The sequence below is a fragment of the Halichoeres trimaculatus genome, unplaced genomic scaffold (assembly GCF_033239565.1).
Source record: "Halichoeres trimaculatus isolate MK-OKI-2021-1 unplaced genomic scaffold, fHalTri1.1 fHalTri1_scaffold_22, whole genome shotgun sequence".
In the NCBI taxonomy this organism is placed as follows: domain Eukaryota; kingdom Metazoa; phylum Chordata; class Actinopteri; order Labriformes; family Labridae; genus Halichoeres; species Halichoeres trimaculatus.
Genome location: NW_027437200.1, coordinates 19,327,272 through 19,346,012, shown reverse-complemented (window position 1 = coordinate 19,346,012; position 18,741 = coordinate 19,327,272). Strand labels below are relative to the sequence as shown.

At 38.6% G+C, this 18,741-nt stretch overlaps 1 protein-coding gene across 5 annotated transcripts in view; it reads left to right on the top strand.

Annotated features, from left to right (window-relative positions):
• The window catches only part of arap2 (ArfGAP with RhoGAP domain, ankyrin repeat and PH domain 2), a 177,739-nt gene that overhangs the window by 177 nt on the left and 158,821 nt on the right, over positions 1-18,741 (top strand). For 2 of the 5 annotated variants that reach the window (XM_074698999.1, XM_074698994.1), the window contains exons 2-6: positions 5,729-6,627; positions 9,191-9,273; positions 15,261-15,337; positions 15,656-15,720; positions 17,653-18,009. In XM_074698999.1, the coding sequence (XP_074555100.1) occupies positions 5,792-6,627; positions 9,191-9,273; positions 15,261-15,337; positions 15,656-15,720; positions 17,653-18,009 (1,418 nt within the window). In that variant the 5' untranslated portion in view covers positions 5,729-5,791. Of the gene's footprint in view, positions 1-37; positions 352-554; positions 572-5,728; positions 6,628-9,190; positions 9,274-15,260; positions 15,338-15,655; positions 15,721-17,652; positions 18,010-18,741 lie in introns of those variants that run through there. The other 3 variants (XM_074698996.1, XM_074698995.1, XM_074698998.1) reach the window with 3 other exon arrangements.

The following is an 18,741-nucleotide window of genomic DNA, read 5'->3' as shown; positions in this document are numbered from 1 at the left end:
TCTTCCAACCGCCGTACGTGCGGTAGCGTCTTACGTCACCTGAATTCGAACGGTAAAGACAGGCACGAGACAGGCAAAACTAGCTTAAACTGAATTAGCTTTTCGTTTTTTTGATGCGTCATAACTTAAGGTGTACGGTTTATCATACGAAGTTTAATTTTCTGTTCCGTTAAAAGAAGTGTAGTGAGAAGTCAAAGTGAAACTACGCCAGTCAGGCTTCACTTCAGGTCTCTTACGTTAACTTCAGTGATGCAACACCTTTTTCCAGTAAGTGTTAACACACAAATGAGCACCTGTGATACCTGCCAACTTCACCTTGGTCTCAGCTTTCGGTGAAAACAAACTTCTGGGGTAAGACCGCGAAGTATATGTTGAGAAACTTCATCTCTGCAAACCTTTTTTTCATCAATTAACTCAAACCACACTGTCATTTAACCCCAGTTTAACTTGAGGTTTTAGGAAAAGTATCACAAATCTGGATAATGTGCACAAAGTTTATTTTCAAACCAGGAAGGGGACACAAATTGGACTTTGTTCAAAGTTCTCGCTGAGAGATGTGCAGGAGCATGAGGTAGGTGTGTTTGTTGATGATGTGCATGCATGGGCGTGCATACAGTGACTCACCTCTTTAATATATAACCATACCTGTGTGGTGTGTTGGACGCTGGTGTGCAGTGGGTGGAACACGTCTCTTTTGTGCTGGCAGCCATGCTTTCGGACATAACCTAGTTTTTGTTTTGTAGGGGTAACAATTGTATGCTCTGATAAATTGCTGTCCTATTGTGTGTCAGTGTCTGGTACAGTATGTGCATGGATTACTGAATGAGACAGCAAGAAGTAGCACAAACAGACTTAAAAGAAGATCTAAAGAAGGTCCAAAAGTAAACAAGAAACAGGTGCCTAACTATTAAAAAAAGACTTTGAAGAGACAGAAAACAACTACAAAGAGCTCTATCAGTCTCTACGCCGTGTCTTTAAAAAGAAAACAAATGCAAAGATATTCAGACTCCAGTATATCATATTAATTTATCAAAAATTCAATGGTAGAGATAAGATAAGAGAAAGTAATCATTTAATGAACCCCACAAGAGGAAATTTACAGAATTACATTCACAAGAATATATAGTACAAACAAAATTACAATAAGAATATATAAAGATGAAATAAATTAACAAATATAAGTATAATAAACTATGTACATAACAGTTTAGCTACAAGAAATGACTAAAATCAAAATGTTAATGCGAAATGTGCACAGACTGGTAACATGACAAGGTTAAAACTATAAAAAGAACAATAAAATGGTGGCAAAGTATAACAAAAGTTAAGATTCCACCAGTTATCACATTTCTCCAGTAATGTAAACAAGTCATATTGCATATGTTATGTTGCATATTTACTTTACTGTAGCTCTACATGCTCTTCCCCTACACAAAACAACTTCAAAGTGAAACAGAACAACCTAAAAGTGATACAAGAATGGTACAAAACTACAAAGAAATGCGCAAAAAAAACATAAAAAAACATGTAAAAACAACACAACACAACGTGATAAGAAACTAAAATGAAAAAAAATTACAACAAAGACCCCCAAACAACATAAAAGTAGAGTCACAAATAACAAATAAAAAATGATGTCAGCAACTACCTTCGATACAACTGCAAAATGACATTTAAGATCAGCCACAGACTCTTTGAAATGATAACAGCTATACTTTCAATTTATATGTGTTTCTAATATGATTTTATTTTATTAAAACAAACTATAGCTTTATGAAAAACAACTTTCTCAGTCACTTTCTAACAATCCCTGAGGAATGGAGGGGAAAAAAGATGAAATAGCTGCATAACTGCTACAAAGTGATGAAAACAATATCAAACCTCCAAGCTGTAGAAAGATTCAAAACAAATACAAAGAGTTGGCAATAAAAACACAAAATTTTAGCTGTAGCCAAAACATAATGTTATTTTTTATATATATTTAAAATAAAAAAAATAACATTATGTTAAAAAACTACCACAAACAACTGTAAAACCAACAGAAAACAACAAAGAGATAGAAACATCAAAAAAACGGAACGACTCCAAATACACATTTAAGATCAACTACAGACTCTTTGAATTGATTACAGATGTACAAAACAGACAATAAATTCAAAAAAACTTTAGCCAGTCTCAGAAAACTACTGATTAATATAAAAAAGTTTAAAAAAATGTATAAATATGTGAACAAAAACAACTAAATAGATGCAAAACAACTACAGACAACAGAGATGCAGCAACAACACAAAATTTAAAACAATTAGTACTTGAACAGACACAAATAAGCCAAACTACTCAATGATAAATAATTGCAGTCAGTAAACAATTTAAAGAGACAAAAACAACAGGAAGCTATTTTTTTTTCAAATGATGCAGGTGCAACCTTCCCCTCAATGCGAGGGTGTAGGGACTTTTACATCTTTGTGTCCAGTGTTAAATTGAGTCATGGCTCCTTTGGGGTTAAATACATCCTCTACACGCTTAGTGCTGCATCTCTGTGTCTGCTGCTCTCTCTGCCTCATGTGTTCCCATGCCCCTGTGGTCTGTGCAGGCTGTTTATAATGTGAAGTTCTCTTTTTGCTCTCCGTTATTGATCCACACTCTGTGGGCTCAGACAACGGGCAGTAGCTATAGATCTGAGCTCCCATATCCAGGCCACAATAAATGTTTGCTGAACGTGTAGGCTCTGTGGTGTGAAGTTTTGTGTGGACTGGGCGAGTGGGTGTGTGAGCGCTAAAAGGCATGGATGTGGAAACGGTGAGGTCAAATGTGCTGGCAAGCTTTGGCGTGTGCCTGAACTGGCTGTTAGCCAATACAGGCCTCTGCATGCTAACGGTACTACGCTAGGCTGAAAAACTGTTTAGGCTCTGTTATGAGTACTTAGTGCAGTCATACGAGAACTGAGGCCTTAACTATGTTCCTGTCTGCCACTATTAAAAAATAAGAACAACTTCTTCTTTAAGTTTTGTGTTTGTGTATAAAATAAATGATGGGGGAAGAGTTAGTCTCACTATGTTGTAAAAAATAAAGGTTATGCTAAGCCCTGAATCTAAAGCACACACATGCATATCATACCGCAAGAGTGTGTTCACTTGAAAGCAGAAGTAACACTTAATGTCCCCTGTGTTCTGCAGGTTTGCAACCTAAAAGAGAAGTGGACAAGGCAAGATATGATGTTTCTTCCTGTGAGTTTAAGGTGTGAGAGCGTGTGTGTTTCAGAGGCACCAAGACGCAGAGGCTTTACAGGCTAACTGAAAAAATGGTGTGAAAGCATCAGGACGTTTTCTGTCTTTCTATTAGCTTGGTTAATACCCACTTGTGTGAGCTCTTAGGCAGTGGATTTTAAAGCTCTGTTGAGGTAAGTGCTGCAGAAAAAAAAATCATTATAAAGATATCTGTTAACCTTTCAGCTGGAGTTCAGTTTTTCTGTGATTCGACTCAAACGTCACGCTGTAAAGAAAGCTTTTTACCCAAAACACTGAGCTGGCAGTGCTCTGTTTCATCACATCCAGTGCTGTTTCCTGCTTTTTCATTCTGAAGTGATGCAAATTGTTTTTGTCTGTCTCTTTTTGATCTCTTAAACAAGAAGTACATGCTTGAAAGAAAAAGCAATTTGAGGAAATTAAGTTTTTTCCTCAGTTTCTTGGAAGTCTGGTACCTCTCATGTGTCTGTAAAGCTAAAGCTAGAAGACAGGTGGCAAAGGACGTGGTCACACTGGCAAACCATACCGTGCTTAAGCATGCTTCAACCCTAAAGCCCAGTTCTAATTCCACTAGCATTAGCGTAGCATAGATACTTAAAGGTTTCCCTTGCCAAAACGCAAAGATAAATGGAAACTAGACTTTTAGCCCAGCCTAGGCTAAAAGTTTAGCTAGCACTGAATATTTGAACAAGGGGGAAATCTTTGCCCGGCACTATGCTTAAAGCTGGAAAAATGACCTTAAATCCAAGAAGAATTAGCATGAATGATAAAAGACAAAAGAATCTTAGGCCAAAATCTGTAGATAAAAGACAACTCATTAAACTTACATCTTTATATTTAAAGGACAAATGCAAAGGTTACACCTAACAAATAGCTAGCTAATAAATAATTAGCCTAGCTTAGTATTGGCAAACCTGAAGCACAGAACAACAGATACAATCCAAGGTAAAAGGGAGAATCAGTCAAATCGAAACCGGAATCCCAAATTTTGTACAAAGCTACATCCAAACACACTGTTAGCTTAGCTTTTTTATTAGCTTAGCTTTGGTTGACTCAGCATAAGTGCCTAAGGAAAGAGGCTTCTTGTGCCCCGTGGTAACTTTAAGATAAAGGAAACATTTCCCTCCTGTGCAAGAATTTTAGGTTTACAACAAAGGTAACTCCAAATGCGTATTAGCTTAGCTTAACATTAAAGCATGAAGCAGGGAAAAACAGTCAAACCCCTGTAGAAAAAGAAAAATCAGCCTACCAGAATATTAAATCTTAATTATCATACAAAGCTTAAACCAAAATACTCTTAGTTTATCCTTGTTTAGCTTAGCATAACTGCTAAAGAAAAATGTTATCCTTGCAAACATGTTAAGATTGACGGAATCTCTTTCAACTTGTGCTTTGAATTGTAGATGTAATACCAAGGTAAAAATCAAACATGTATTAGCCTAGCTTAGCATGAAAGCTTGTAGCAGAAAAAATAGTGATGATCCAAAAACAAAAAGAAAAAGCAGTCCACTGAAGTCCTTAATCTCAAATTTCATATAAAGCAAAGTATAAAAGACAGTTAGCTTAGCTTAATGTAGCTTAGCATGAATGTTAATAGAAGAGGGTTCTCTTGCCAAAACCTAAGGATAAAAGGACACTCATTCAACATTTGTCTTTAAATGTGAAGGTTTAATACAAACAATAAACCAACAATAAATAAATGTTAGCCTAGCTTAGCATTGGCAAACTTGAAGCAGAGAAAAACAGTTGAGTAAGAAAATAAAAAGGACAATAAGTCTACCAGGTCATTGAACGGACAATTTCATCTAAAACTACATTCAGAAACATCATGGTACACCAAACACCAAAGGTGAAACCAAACAAGTATTAACCTAGCTTAGCATGAAAGCTTGAAAATTAGCAAGAATCTAGATGCAAAATTAAAAGACAGTGCACCAGAATTCTAAGTTTCAAATTGTATACATGGCTGAATCTAATAAGTGAAAATGTAACTTTGATTGGCTTAGCATAAATAGTTAGAAAAGCTAAACTCAAAACACTGTTAGTCAAGCTGAATTTAGCATAAATACTGGAGGGAGAGGGGGATTAGGCTTCATTCTTGCAGTCTACCTGCACAAGAACAAAAACTGACAAGTGACACATTAGTGATTTTGTGGTTCAGTCAGCTGATACTCTTTTCCACTTCCTGGAATCTAAAACCACATCTTGTTCTCACATCTTGGTTTGTACAAAGTTTAAAGTAGGGCCAGCTTCACTGTTGTGTTGTGCCAATCTAGACTTGCTGGCTCTATGTCCTACATTTGGTTTTCTGTCCACTGCACCAACTCAAGGGTTTTATCGATCCCTCGATGAAGGACTTTGAAGTGAATGATTTTTGAACTTTCCTGTCAATGAGTTCAGAGACCAATAATGTCATTAAAGTGATCTGTAACAGAAAATTTCAGCTCTGCCTCCTAAAGTATCACTTCTTTTTGTGTCTGCAGTGTTAACCTGGGAGACTGTATCTTCTGAAATCCCTCCATGTGGCAGAACTGGTGTTAAGAATCATGCTGGAGCCTCCAGAGCCAAACCAGGACATTGAGGAGTGGCTGTCCACCCTCCGCCTGACCCAGTATGCCTCGTGTTTCCAGGAAGGAGGATTCACAGCTCTGGGAGACTGCAAGGACCTCACAGATGAGCGCCTCTTGGAGCTGAAAGTGCTTCCAACAGGCCACCGTAGGCGCATCCTCCGCAGTTTGGAAGTACTTGGGGTGAAGCAGCAGAGTGGTGGAGAGGAAGACGAGGAAGAAGAGGGAACAAGGAATGGAAGGACACGAAGAAGGCCAGTGCCACATCCGAGGCACGTCTTCTTAAAGGACAAGAAGAGAGGGACTTCCTGTCAGCACCCTCAGTCTCATGAGAGGAGAGAGTGTGAGTTAGAGGGGAGTCAGACTTTGCCTCCAGGAGCTGAACTCAGAACAGAAAGTAAGAATGCTCACGAGGGTAGACACCAACGCCCGCCTCAACCGGCCCCACGAAATCCTGAGAACATTGGCTTAGCCATGCTTGAAATCATCAAAAACCGCACCACTGCGTCTTTTAGCACCAGTAGCAGCAGCAGCGAGTCCCTCTCAATTAAAGAAACGCCATCAGACTGGGAGATTTCTCCAGAAGACCCCTCTGTCTCCAGCACAGACTCCATGCCTTCTCATGCCGGGGTTCCTGACTTTAAAACCATGGAGGACTCTGAGGTGTTTTCTGGAGAAATGGTTGAAAACTCCATCTATGAGTCACAGTGCAGTGTTAAGGTTCCCGGAGGTCCACGGCCAACACGGTCGTACCGTCTGAGACATCGGCCTGTTCCTGAAATCCCAATTCAGGCAATACCAGTACTTCAAGACAGGTGAGAGGGTCTGCGCCACTCCTAGCTAAGAGTTAGCTTAGAAAACTGCTTCTACTGCTTCTACTTATGATGAGTAATACAGCTAATGCAGGTAGCCATTAAGCTAACAGTAACATAAACTCTTGGTAATACCACTAGGCTATGGAAAAGTGTCAGAACACCTTTTTGAAAGATTAATTCACCCATTTCTTGGATCTATTGGTAAACAACAGTATCTAAATTTGCACCAGTTTGGTTAAAAGCACAAGATTTAGCTTAAAATGCTAATAAGTCTACAGCAAATGAAAAGTTATTACTTGAAACATTTCAGTTACATCAAAAAGGTGAAATTCAAAGATTTAAAGTTATTTCAAAGTAACGTAAAAACATTACGTTTCTGCATTTCTTCTCTTTCTAATCAGCTAATTTTTAGCTAACACGCTACACAATTAACTTTCATAGACAGGAAGTTCTGAAAGAGAACATTTATGCTTACATTTTGGACAACAAATGCTAAGACGACATGGTGAAGATTTGAGAGGTTTTAGACTGTTTTGAAGGTCAGTTGTGTTTGGCTTAGTTTAGATAGCTTAACTGTTGAACAATCAAATATTTCACTGTTTAAAAAATCTAATGTTTGAAAACCTCATATTCAAACATTTATACAACCAATAATTGCTCATTCAGGAATTAAATATTTGAATTAATGAATATTCTGTCAGGCAAAACCCTTTGAATATCACCGCTTACTAGTTGCTGGTAATTTTTTAGTCTATAAACTGTTAATCAAATTATTCAGTAATTACTCAGATTATCCAAACAATCAAATAATCTCACATTTGAATACTCAGATGTTCTAAAATCTTAAAACCTTATATCCAAATGTTGCATTATGGAATATTTAGGTTATCAAAGATTCTTTTATGCAAATTTTTGAAATCAGAATAACATGGTTTTAAAATAATTGTGAATTCTAATAGAATAGAATATTCCTTGCACATGCACATGATTGCAAAGCACGAATCACAGACCACTTTCCTCATGAATATTAAAACGCCTTCCCTGCTCAGCCAATCATAGACGAGTACTCACGTGAATATTAAAGAGACATGTGCAGCGGCTAACGTAAACTTACTGTACTGTTCGAATACAGCACTGTACCAAACCGAATGGCATCATAGAGCGGTTCGGCATGGATACATGCACCGTTACACCCCTAATAAGAATAAAAATAGGGTAGTAAGTCTAAGAAAATGAAAAATAGAAGTTTAAAGAAATATACAAAAGTAGAAAAAATATTACTATTAACATAAAAACAAAGTAAGTACAGGGATCAGCACTGAACATTGACTATGAGTATTGAGATAACGGGCAAAAAAGGCCTGTGTTTTTTAATACTGGATGGCATAGGGTGAGAGTTCAATATGTTATGATGTAATATGATGTACAGTATTCCAATATGTGAGTATTCTGTCAAGCAAATTACAAATTATAAGTAAAATACAAACTGATTATCACCCCTAGCTTTACACTTTTTATTTGATATCGAATTGTTCAGTAATCTGAATATTTGGTCTTTCATTTTTTCAATTTTATTTTGATTATTTTGAATACTTGGATATTCTAATATACATGGAGTTTTCATACATTCAGTAGGGATGCAGGATAATGGATTTTTTGCCAATATCCAATATTTAACAACTCATTGAGCTGATGCCGATATTTTTTCTGCACACGTAATTGCAGAGGTTATCAACTCTCTTCTGTATTGGAAGTAGCATTTTGTATTATGGTGCATACTCTTATACATTTTTTTAATGTAATATTCATTTCTTGTGCAAAATAAGACAAATATGTACCTTAAACTGTAGATTTATTGATGACAATTGCTTTAAAACCGAAAAAGAAATCCAAAAGATAAATCATAGTTGAAAGCTGAATGATGCTCTCCCTGAGAAAATCATAACACTACCCACAACCAGGGTAAATTTAGCTAGTTTCGTGACTGGCCAAAACCGATAACGTGCCAATAATATCGTGCATCCCTAATATCAGATAGTCTGTTCACAGTTAGCAGTGGCTCTCATTGTATTTTTGAAACGCCCACCTCTGTTTCAAACACAGCTAGCAAATGTCTGAGTCTTTAAGTTGAGCTAACTTGCTTCTGCTAGCTTACTTTACCTATACCTTACACTTCAGCCTTTTCAAGCCAGAGCACGAAGTAATGTTGAACTTTTCCTTTAAGTTTCAAGTTACACTTCATTAAAGTTTGGGAGCAGTTTTTGAAAACTAGTCAAAGAAGTTACGAGAGCAAGGTGAAACAAACTTTAGAAATAAAGTTTTCCGTGCTACCTTGGCATAAATTAATGTTAAACAAGACTTTCCGTATGAAAAACAGTCTGAAAACTTTTCCTCTTTACATTCAAATTTAATTCAGTTCCGCATTCCACCTACACACTATACATTATTGACCCGGGAAACTTAAGTTTTGCATTCAGCATCTTTGCTCTGAAGGCCTTTAAGTCTAAATGGTGTTACCTATTTATCCCCTGATTCTAATACACTGATTTTTCTTCCTCCTCAGGAGCGCTCCACCGGCGCAAACAACCAGCCCTGAACACCTAACCGGCTGTGAGGGTCCCATCGGTGCAAACAGCATACAGAGAGGTACACAGTCTTTCAGCTGCATCCGCTTCATCTCTGCCATGAATATTTCATTCGGCAGTAGAGTCAGCACTGCTGTTGTTTGCCCGGATGAAAGAAGGGAGAGGAGATGAGTGCGTGGGTGTGTGGGGGGAGAAGGGGGCGAGCGTGTGTTTGGCGGCTGTCGTGGGAAACGGCGTCGCCCTCGTTTCGAGCGCACGCCTCACAGGGAATATGTGCTCTCACATCTTGTCCCTCAGTGAGACCCTGGTGTGTATTTCTCTGCCGCCCGGCTCTCCGAAGTTTTTTCAGAAGTTGTTTAACTTTGCTGACAACACCCGAGCTTGTAGAACAACCAGTACAAATATGTTTTGAGTTTTTTTTCCCTCCTCCCTTGCTGTATTTATTGAGTTAGTCGACCCTCATGTCTCATCTGAGTCTACGTGAGCTGCTTCCCGTGCTGAAGTAGATCCCTGAGGATTTGATGACACTTTTCTGAAGCATCAGCCTGTGTGAATGTCATTTTAAACACCTGTAAACACGTCAGTCTTTCTGGGTCCATTTCTGACCAAAATCAAATCAAAATATCAACCGTTTCTTTCATTTACCCCCCTCAGTTTTCCTTCTTTAAGCTTCTTTTTCTTCCCCTGTTCCGTGCCTTGTACCTTCACTGCAGCGGTCTCTTGATAGGCCTTGTTTTTCTCCAGCTTTCCCTCTGTATGGAACAAGACAGGGAGCCAGAAAAGAGAGAAAAGGCGAGACAGCGGAGTGCGTTGGGAGGAAGGAAGAGGAGATGGATGCAAAACAGGCAGAGAGAGACGAGTGGAGGAAGAGAGGGAACTGAGGTGGTCCCAGAGCAGGGGATCGGGGAGCTTGACTTGCAAGCTGAAGCTCCCCCTCGCACCAAGGTCTAGCAAGGCGTTATTTGACATATTATTTCATTTGGGCATACACACTCGGAGGTTATTCTGGGATGAATAGCGAAACTTGTATCCTCAAATAATGATTGTAGTTTACAATCAGGAGGCTGTCGGAATTTTAATTTATAAACCCCAACACATCTTTTAATGTTTCTCACCAGAAAATCCCTGCGAGAAAATGTTCCCCTTGGCTCCTTTTTTTGAGAATTGTGAATGTTAAACTGTGGTTAGGGTAGCATCAAGGAATAAACACTGCAAAAACTTAAATATGAGCAAGTGTTTCTGGCTTATTTTTAGTAAAAATCTGTCTTATTACAAGGGCTGTCACATTAAAGGCCCATTTCTGCCCTTTCTCTGTGTTCATTTCATTCGTATTTCTGCACATCTCCATGAAGCTTATGGATACGGACCAAACCTGCAACAACGCTGCTTCCTTTTTTTGTCTTTCATGCAAAAGGTACATCATTAATACCTCCTCCACAGTCACCATGTTTGTTTTTTAGTTTAATTGTCATAAACTTTTGACTCTGGGCTGCTCCCCCTGGTGGATGTATTGGTTAACAGCAATACCAACGCAAAGAACGTACGGAAGTACGAGTGTACGTGTGAGCAGTGACGGTAACATCGTTTGAAATAGTTCGATACATTTTTGTACGTAAAAGGAGGAGAAATGAGCCTTCATGTGCAATTACCTCATTCACTGCCAGCCATTTTCAGTGCATCTTCAACGATCTTTCAAGACCCAAATGATATTGTTTTTTATGACTATGCAAACACCAAAACTACCTAAGAAGAGTGGACTCTCTTCTTTTATGTCTCTCTTCCTGTTTTTGGTCCAAAAAACAGGCAAAAATATACATTTTTTCAAATAGCGGGCCCTCCATCCTTTGATCCTCTCCCCAATCTCTGTCATCTTTTCCCCACAATCGTGCGCTCTTTCTCTCTGAACTACCGCAACACATCCTCAGTTGGAGCGTGAGCTGCCTGAACTTTTTTGACTTGCAGCATCTCTCTATGCCTCTGTCATCTCACATCTTCTCCTCGTATCCATGCTGAGCTCTCATCCAAAGAGCACACTGCTCTCACCCACAGTAGTTTACGAGCATGCTTTTGAATGACAAGCTCTGCCAGCCTCCCCCCGCTGAAAACATTATTTAACTTTATAGACGCAGTAAACGGTTGCAATCAAATTGACAGCGAAGACGGACATTTAAATATTGACCAGTTGAAAAAATGTGAATTTACAAATCTTCTCTTCTTTGTGTATTCATTTGATCGGTCATGCTCTACAATTTTGTCATGTCCTAGAATTCAAATTCTTCATTTGGGGACATTAAGCAGATATGAGATTAAAATGTGATTAATTCGATTAATTAATTACGAATCCTGCAATTAATCAGATTAATCCTTTTAATCGCCTGACAGCACAAGTTATTACACTTTTATAGGTGGACAAATCAAGAAAAATGTCTTAACTCAAAATATTAAAAGATAAAAAAAAGATGCTTGAATTGCATAAGTAGAGTAAAAAATTGTAAAGAAAAAATGTACTTGTAAAGTTTTTTTAAAATAGACAGTTTTTACTAGAAATTGAACAAAAAAGTTGAACTGGACTCTTTTTTTAAGAATCACTGAACTAAAAATGTGAAAACACCTAAAGGAAACGTTCAATTTTTAACTTTCAAAAACAATAGAAAACAAAAAATTATAAACTTACAAATACCATTTTCATTTTTTTTTCTGAATCTGTCCATCAGAGCACAAAATACTCATGTGATCTTCACAAGACATGCTGAACTGATGAGGTCCTTGCGTAAGCATTTACTAACTGGTGTATGACGCTTTGGAGGTGCGGGCCTCAAACACCAAGGACTCCCTAAACCTGTGTAGGTCGTCAAACTGCTACAAATTCATAAGTTGTAGAAATTCCTGAATCTGTTTGGGTTGAAAATGAACTGAGATCTTAACAAGATTTTCTCGATATATTCACAATAAGCACCTTATAACAGGTTTTTGACCTGTTGGGGGCACACTATAGCCTCAAACACCAAGGTCCAATCACAGCGATGGGGGCTTGTGGAGTGGAGAGCCTTAAAGGGACAGAATTTCAAATGATGTGTTTCAGACAGATGCTGAAATAAGGTTTTAATAAACCACCAGTGGGAAAAAATGATGTTTTTTGGGCTTTAAATCATGTAAGGCTACTACAGGAGTAGCAGAGGGACAATTTAAAGCTTAGAAAAGGCACAATACTTCCTCTTTAATGGCTTTTTGATTGAATAAAAATATGTAACGACTCTTATTTTTTATTGTTGACCTTATTATAGAAGTTATGAAGGCCACTTTTCACTCTATTGTTTTTAGAGTATTGACAAGTACGTCCAGGGGAACCAGTGACTGAAATAATAAATAGTTTGTGACTTATTTGAATTCAGGTGGTGGCAGATGTGTGTCCTCGGGGCTCGGTGTGGGAGTGATAATAACAAACTGACCTGTAACTTCCCGACTTAAAAGAACGGAGTCTTCATTCAGAGCAAAATCAATCTCCTCACTGGCTCAGGACTGATGGCGGCATCTAGGTCGTTTCCCCGACTGCGACTGTGACAGAGCGTCTGGTCAGGAGCAGATAAAGAAGCGGCGTGGTCGACTGAGAGAAAAGCAGACGCTGGAGAGGGAAGAATAGAGAGAATCAGACAGGAATTGAGTACAGTAGCGTCCAGCAGCCCTCAGAGAGATTCGCGAGTGGCCTGAAGGTCGGCTGATAGATGATGATTGATGGTTGCTATCTGCCCAACGAGAGAGGGCGGCTGTGTTGGATTGCACTCCATCATTGAGTAAACTGACCCCTTCGAGCAGCCCAGCACATGGCCTTTATGCCCTTCTGTAATGGCCTGCATTTTTTGAAAGAGTGTGTAAAGCTTTAAAAATCTGTATTGGTATGTGTGTAACTTCTCATTTAACTGCTCATCCTTTAATGTCTTAGTTTGTCTCAAGGCGTCTTTATGTGTCTGAAGGTGTTTCAATCTTTTTACACCGCTGTCTGCGTGCGTTTCTTCCTCTCCACCGGTGTCTGTGTGTGTGTGTCCAGCCCCCGCGGCCACGTCTTCTGGCCCTTACAATCCTCTGGAGAGGTTGGTGTCATTTTTCACCGTGACAGGCAGTGGCCCACGCAGGGTGGCCCCCGGGTCTGCAGACTAATAGTGTCTGGCCTGAGTCGCTCTTCTTCTACAGCTTCCACCGACCACCGAGCAGGGGCAAAGACAAAGAAATGGCCTTGGCTACAGCTTGAGACAGACTGTGGAGGATTGTAGAAAAGACGGGGACCTACTGAGAATTTTACACTGGGGTGGCCAAAAAGGGGCACCCATGTCTAAAAAACTTTAGATACAGCCCTGTCATTTCGCCTTTATCAATATTAATCTTGAAAACTTGGTTTCAAATTGATGTTATGCTCTCTTAGAGATAAAACCAAATTAGTTTCCACCATATAAGACACGAGCAAAGTCTCAGTGATGTCACCAATTTGTTTCAAATACAGAGTTTTTAAGCACATCATTCACACTGGAAATGCTGAACTAGCTTAGTTTGAGTTTGCAGGGCAAGGAGCTGGACCTTTAGGGTTTTTTGTAGACGGCTTTTACACTAAAGTCAGCAACACCCTTATATCTGAAAATCTTGTGAGTTTAACATCTTTGTAAATAACGAATTATGAAATAATTCAATCTAGGGCTACAGCTATCAAATATTTTAGTGTTCGAGTATTCTACTGAAAATCCCATCGATTAATCGAGTAATCGGATGAAATACATTTTTGTTTAGTTAAAGAGCAGTTATTTTTCAAATGAAAATTTTTCTCGTTAAGAGAACTTAACATCTCATCAAATGTTGCGGACCCAAATGGCACCAGTTTTGTACAATGACCCATTAGTCTCCAAACTCCAGAAAAGAAGCTAGATTTGTTGCTAGTTGCTATTTTGTATAAGAGGTAGCTTGAGGGGTCTGAAAACTCTCTTAATATGGCCTCAGCTCTATTTGAAATATCACTCTTTGATCTTTTTTAAAATTAAATGATTCCTCGAGGCGGGGAAAATTACTTGAATAATTTTTGTAATCGAGTACCTCGAATCATTTGAGGAATCGTTTCAGCGCTAATTCAATCTCCGTACAGTGTCTGCCGACCATAAAAAAGACACTCAGACTAAAAATGTTTTTTTTTTTTTTTTTTTTTTTTTAAGACAGCAATGAGGATGTTTTTTTTATGCTTGAAAAATCAGCTTTTTTTAAACCAGTATTATCTAATTTCTGTTGTTGTTTCTGCTGTGTGCCTCTAGTGGACACTCCAGGAACTGCAGCTTTTAAATCTCCTGCACAGGCGTCATATTTTTAGACTGGGAGTTACCACTCTGTTGCAACCATAAACTGTAAAAAAAAAAAATGAATGTCTGCTTGCTCAGCTTGACGTGAGGTCTCCACAAAAACTGCTCCCCCTGGTGGCTGGCTGCTGTATAGGTTAAAAAATCCATCACTCCAGTCATTCCTGATGGGCTGTGGTCAAACTTTAAAAAATTAATACACCTCGTAGAAATGTTTCTCACGTCTGATTGTTGTGGGGATTTGAAGATATCATTTGGCTGTCTTGTATTCAAGTCCTCTTTTTTCTGAAAAGTTTCGTTGTCATTAGTTAGACAAGGTTAAAAACGAGGTTTGACGTCACGTTTAACGATAATTGACAGATGCCATTCTCGTATATTTTTTTCGGGGATTGTAAAATATGTCGGGAGGTAGAGTTAAGAAGTGATTAGACTCTCGAATGAAAAAAAATATACATAAGATTTTTTTTGTCACCCAGCTCCACTCAGAAAAGCCGCTAAAATTTAGCCCTGCCTCTAAACAGGCCTCTACGATGCTTCTACTTCCAGTTTAACTGTTTTTACTTATAGGTATAGATCTTAACCCTTTTATTCAGAATATTTTTTAATATTTAAAATGTTTCTGTTTACATTTAATGCACAAATGAGGAATGAAAGAGGTCTTCACACTGCTCTCTGCAAGTTTCAACCCACTAATGTGTCGTCCATCTGTCCTTTTTAGCTCTGCTTCAAGAAACCCTGACGCCAATCGCTCCTTATGGAGAAATGTTCCTGTACAACAACCCTGAGAGCGCTCCGGTAAGACAGCCTCCACTCCCACCAGTGGACACTGAGTAGCAGCTTACCAAAGAGGAACAGACAATTTTCACATCTGTAACGCTATCAGCTCTGTTTCGGCCACACTTTGCACACCAAACTTCCCTCTCTCTGTGTGTTCATGTTGGCACCACCGCAGAGGGGGAAATGTGCTTGTTTCAGACTGCCCTCTGAGGTTAATGGAAATGTCACCAAGCCACTAAAGTTAACATAGCTTAGCGCTGCAACAAGATAACACTGTCTGACTGAAAGATGGACACTTTCTTTTTATCTGATGCTAATCTCCCCTGTGCTCCGTAGGACCAAGGAGCTAAAGAAAGGCTACAGAAGGGGTTTAAAGAGAAGATAAAGCAGAAAAAACAAAGGTATGGTATGCTTGTAAATAACTACAGTCCCACACTCTGCAGTGTGTATAAAGAAGTGCTCCTTACCACAGATCGTGGTTTTGACACTTGGTTTGGCACTTTTGGCCCAGATGCATTATTAAGAGCGCCCATGTTTGAAGCTTTGTGTGAAAGTACACGGTGTAAACTCTCACAGTTTAAAGGATGTTCATTTAGACTGTAACCACTGTTTAAACTCACCACTAACACAACACATTTATTTATCTTTGTGCTTATTTTATTTCTTTTATTTTAAGGCAGAATGTGTGTTGATTAAGTAGTTAAAATATTCTTTTCAAGCAGCACTCTGTGCAGATTCCTTGGCTTGCTAGCTAGCTAGCTATCGAGTGCCTGGTATGCAGATCACTCCCAATTCATACACATATGGGTTTTTATGTTTATTTAAGTGCACAAAAAGGCTGTTTTATGTCAGCTTATTACAACTGGAAACTGACTTATTTTCACAATTACAATTAGAAAAAAAGAAAAATGAAAATGCTAGCCTTTTTGCGCTGTAACAAGTTTTCCCTTGTCTCAGAGTTACTATTAACAAAGAAATGGTTAGCTAGCTACACGAAAAATCAGCACTTATGTTAATTAAACAATCAAGATTCAGCATTGTGAGACAAGACTATTAGCACCTGTAGTCCGGGTCTAGTAAAGGCCTTAAGCACCATAAAACTTTGGCCTATAGTAGGTAGTGCATGCATGTTTTGTGCATAAATCAAGGAATGCTCTTTAGACCAATTTACAGTTGATGCCATCAAAAATATGCACATGAATTTTGGCAACGGAAGCAGCGTTTAGCTCCTGTTATTCAGACAAGTTGGTGTCCTTGAAACATTAATTTGAATATGTGAACAGCATAATAATGGCAGGTTGTGGTGCTAGTGACTAGTCAGTTTATATCATTGTAATTTATGACCAAGTCTCAATATTTTTGCAAACTTTTGCTGCTCATAGTCGTTTGTTGCTTAGAAAATTGGTATTCAAAAAATTGGTATATAACTCCATGATTGACAGCTCCATTGTCAAGTTATGCCACTGCATAACCGTACATTTAATTCACTAGCATTACAACATGTTGGCTTCACTTTTGTTTGAACAAGAAGGCATGCTGTCCATCATTATATACTGTACAGACAACTAAATAACAAAATCTATCAGTAGTGACAAACAAAGAGGCGTGGCTGTATTAGAGCCAAAATAACACAGTCTTAAATCTAATCTCTTATCGGCTTAAAAAAAGGGCTAACTGATACACCTCAAAACGCTAAATGTTGGCCCAGTCGATAATGAGTCTATCCCTAGTTTGCAATGTCATGTCTTATACTCAGCAGCGCTTCTTTTACCAAGGTTTGCATGCAGCTGCTATTGTTTAACTGTCTATTGATTGGCTAATTTTAGGTTTTCTCATAGCTGCACGCTTTAAAGAAAGTATGTTTTTGAAGAAGTAGTTCTGACATGGACTCAAAAAGATTTAAATCTACTTGTTAGTTATGCAATTTAAGAAATAAGAAGAAAACAGAAGCTGAGTAGTTTAGCTTAGCTTAGCTAATCTTAGTATAAGGACTGGAAGCCTCCTGAGAAATTAGCTTTTCAGACTTTTTTGTCATTGTTTTGTCGTTTGTGTTTAAGTGGGCATTTTAAGAGAGGTTAAGCACCATAAAAAAACACATTAAAGGCATAACTCCAGAGTATCTTTATTCGAAGCAAAACTGAAAATGCACAAGGGGGAAAAAAACATTATGTTGTTAATGAGGCTAGGCTACTTGTTTGTTCCTTAAGCCAATAGCACCTTGTCTGAACACATTCACACTAACCAACTGTATGATAGTGTTAATATGTTATGAAGGAGAAAACAACTTGAAAGTCATCCTTAAAATATCTTCAATACCATCAAATCTTTCACAGGAAAAAGAAACAAAAAGACTCCAAGGAAAAAGTGTCCCCACCTGCTCCGATAATCCCAGAACCCTGCGAAGACGAATACTCCACCGTCGAAGAGTGTGCCAGCATTTTGCCGCAAGCTGGTTTGGACCCAAGCTTTGCAGTGACCTCTGAGGCTCTCGCTGCTGGACCGGCTGGCTCTGGCCCTAAGGACGACTCTTTAATCATGTTGGAGTGCGACCTCTACTCTGAGCCCATGGACACTCAGGGGGGTTTGGGCAGAAACGCACTGCCTGATATTTCCCCGTATGCTTGCTTCTATGGAGCCCCCAAACACCAGGTGCTCAAAGTGGGCTGGTTGGACAAATTATCTCCTCAAGGGTAGGTCAAAGTACGGCTGCAGATGATTTACTCAGAACATCAAACATTAAATATTCTTCTTTATTTAATGTAATAATAAGAAACAGTCATAAAGCCTACTCTCTTCATTTTGAGAGGGGATGTTAATTTTTGCAAAGTTTCACTGTTCTTAGTTATTTGTTGCTTAGAAATTGGTATTTAATGAATGGGTTAAGCCTTGTTGACAAGTTATGTCACTGCATATCTGTACATTTACTTCACCAGCATTACAACATGTTGGCTTCGCTTTTGTTTCAACAAGAAGGCACGCCGTCCATCTTTATAAACTGTACAGACGACAACAAACAAAATCAATCAGAAGCAGATAAAGAAGTGCCTACTTTTCACAATTTAAAACAGATACATCATCATAAAAAAGCCTGAAGCAGGTCTGGTTTTTCTGCATCAAGCTACCGAAAGAAAAGGAAAGACTATCTGAATAAAAACGTGTTGTATTGTGATGCAAAATGTGTTTTCTTCAACTAACTTTGGATTGAAAAAGTAATTTTTTTGCCAGAAAAGGCACATTCTTCACCACTTAGCTATCAATCACTCACTTCCTTTTTAAAAGTCTCCTTCACTGCCTGATATGCAAACTGGCAAACTGCCCTTGGACTGCTGAATATTCAAATAGTGAGTGGCCATTTGTTTCGATCACGTTAATTGACAGCTGCTGATACAACTCTTGACATTAATGAATCAATGGCACTCTTG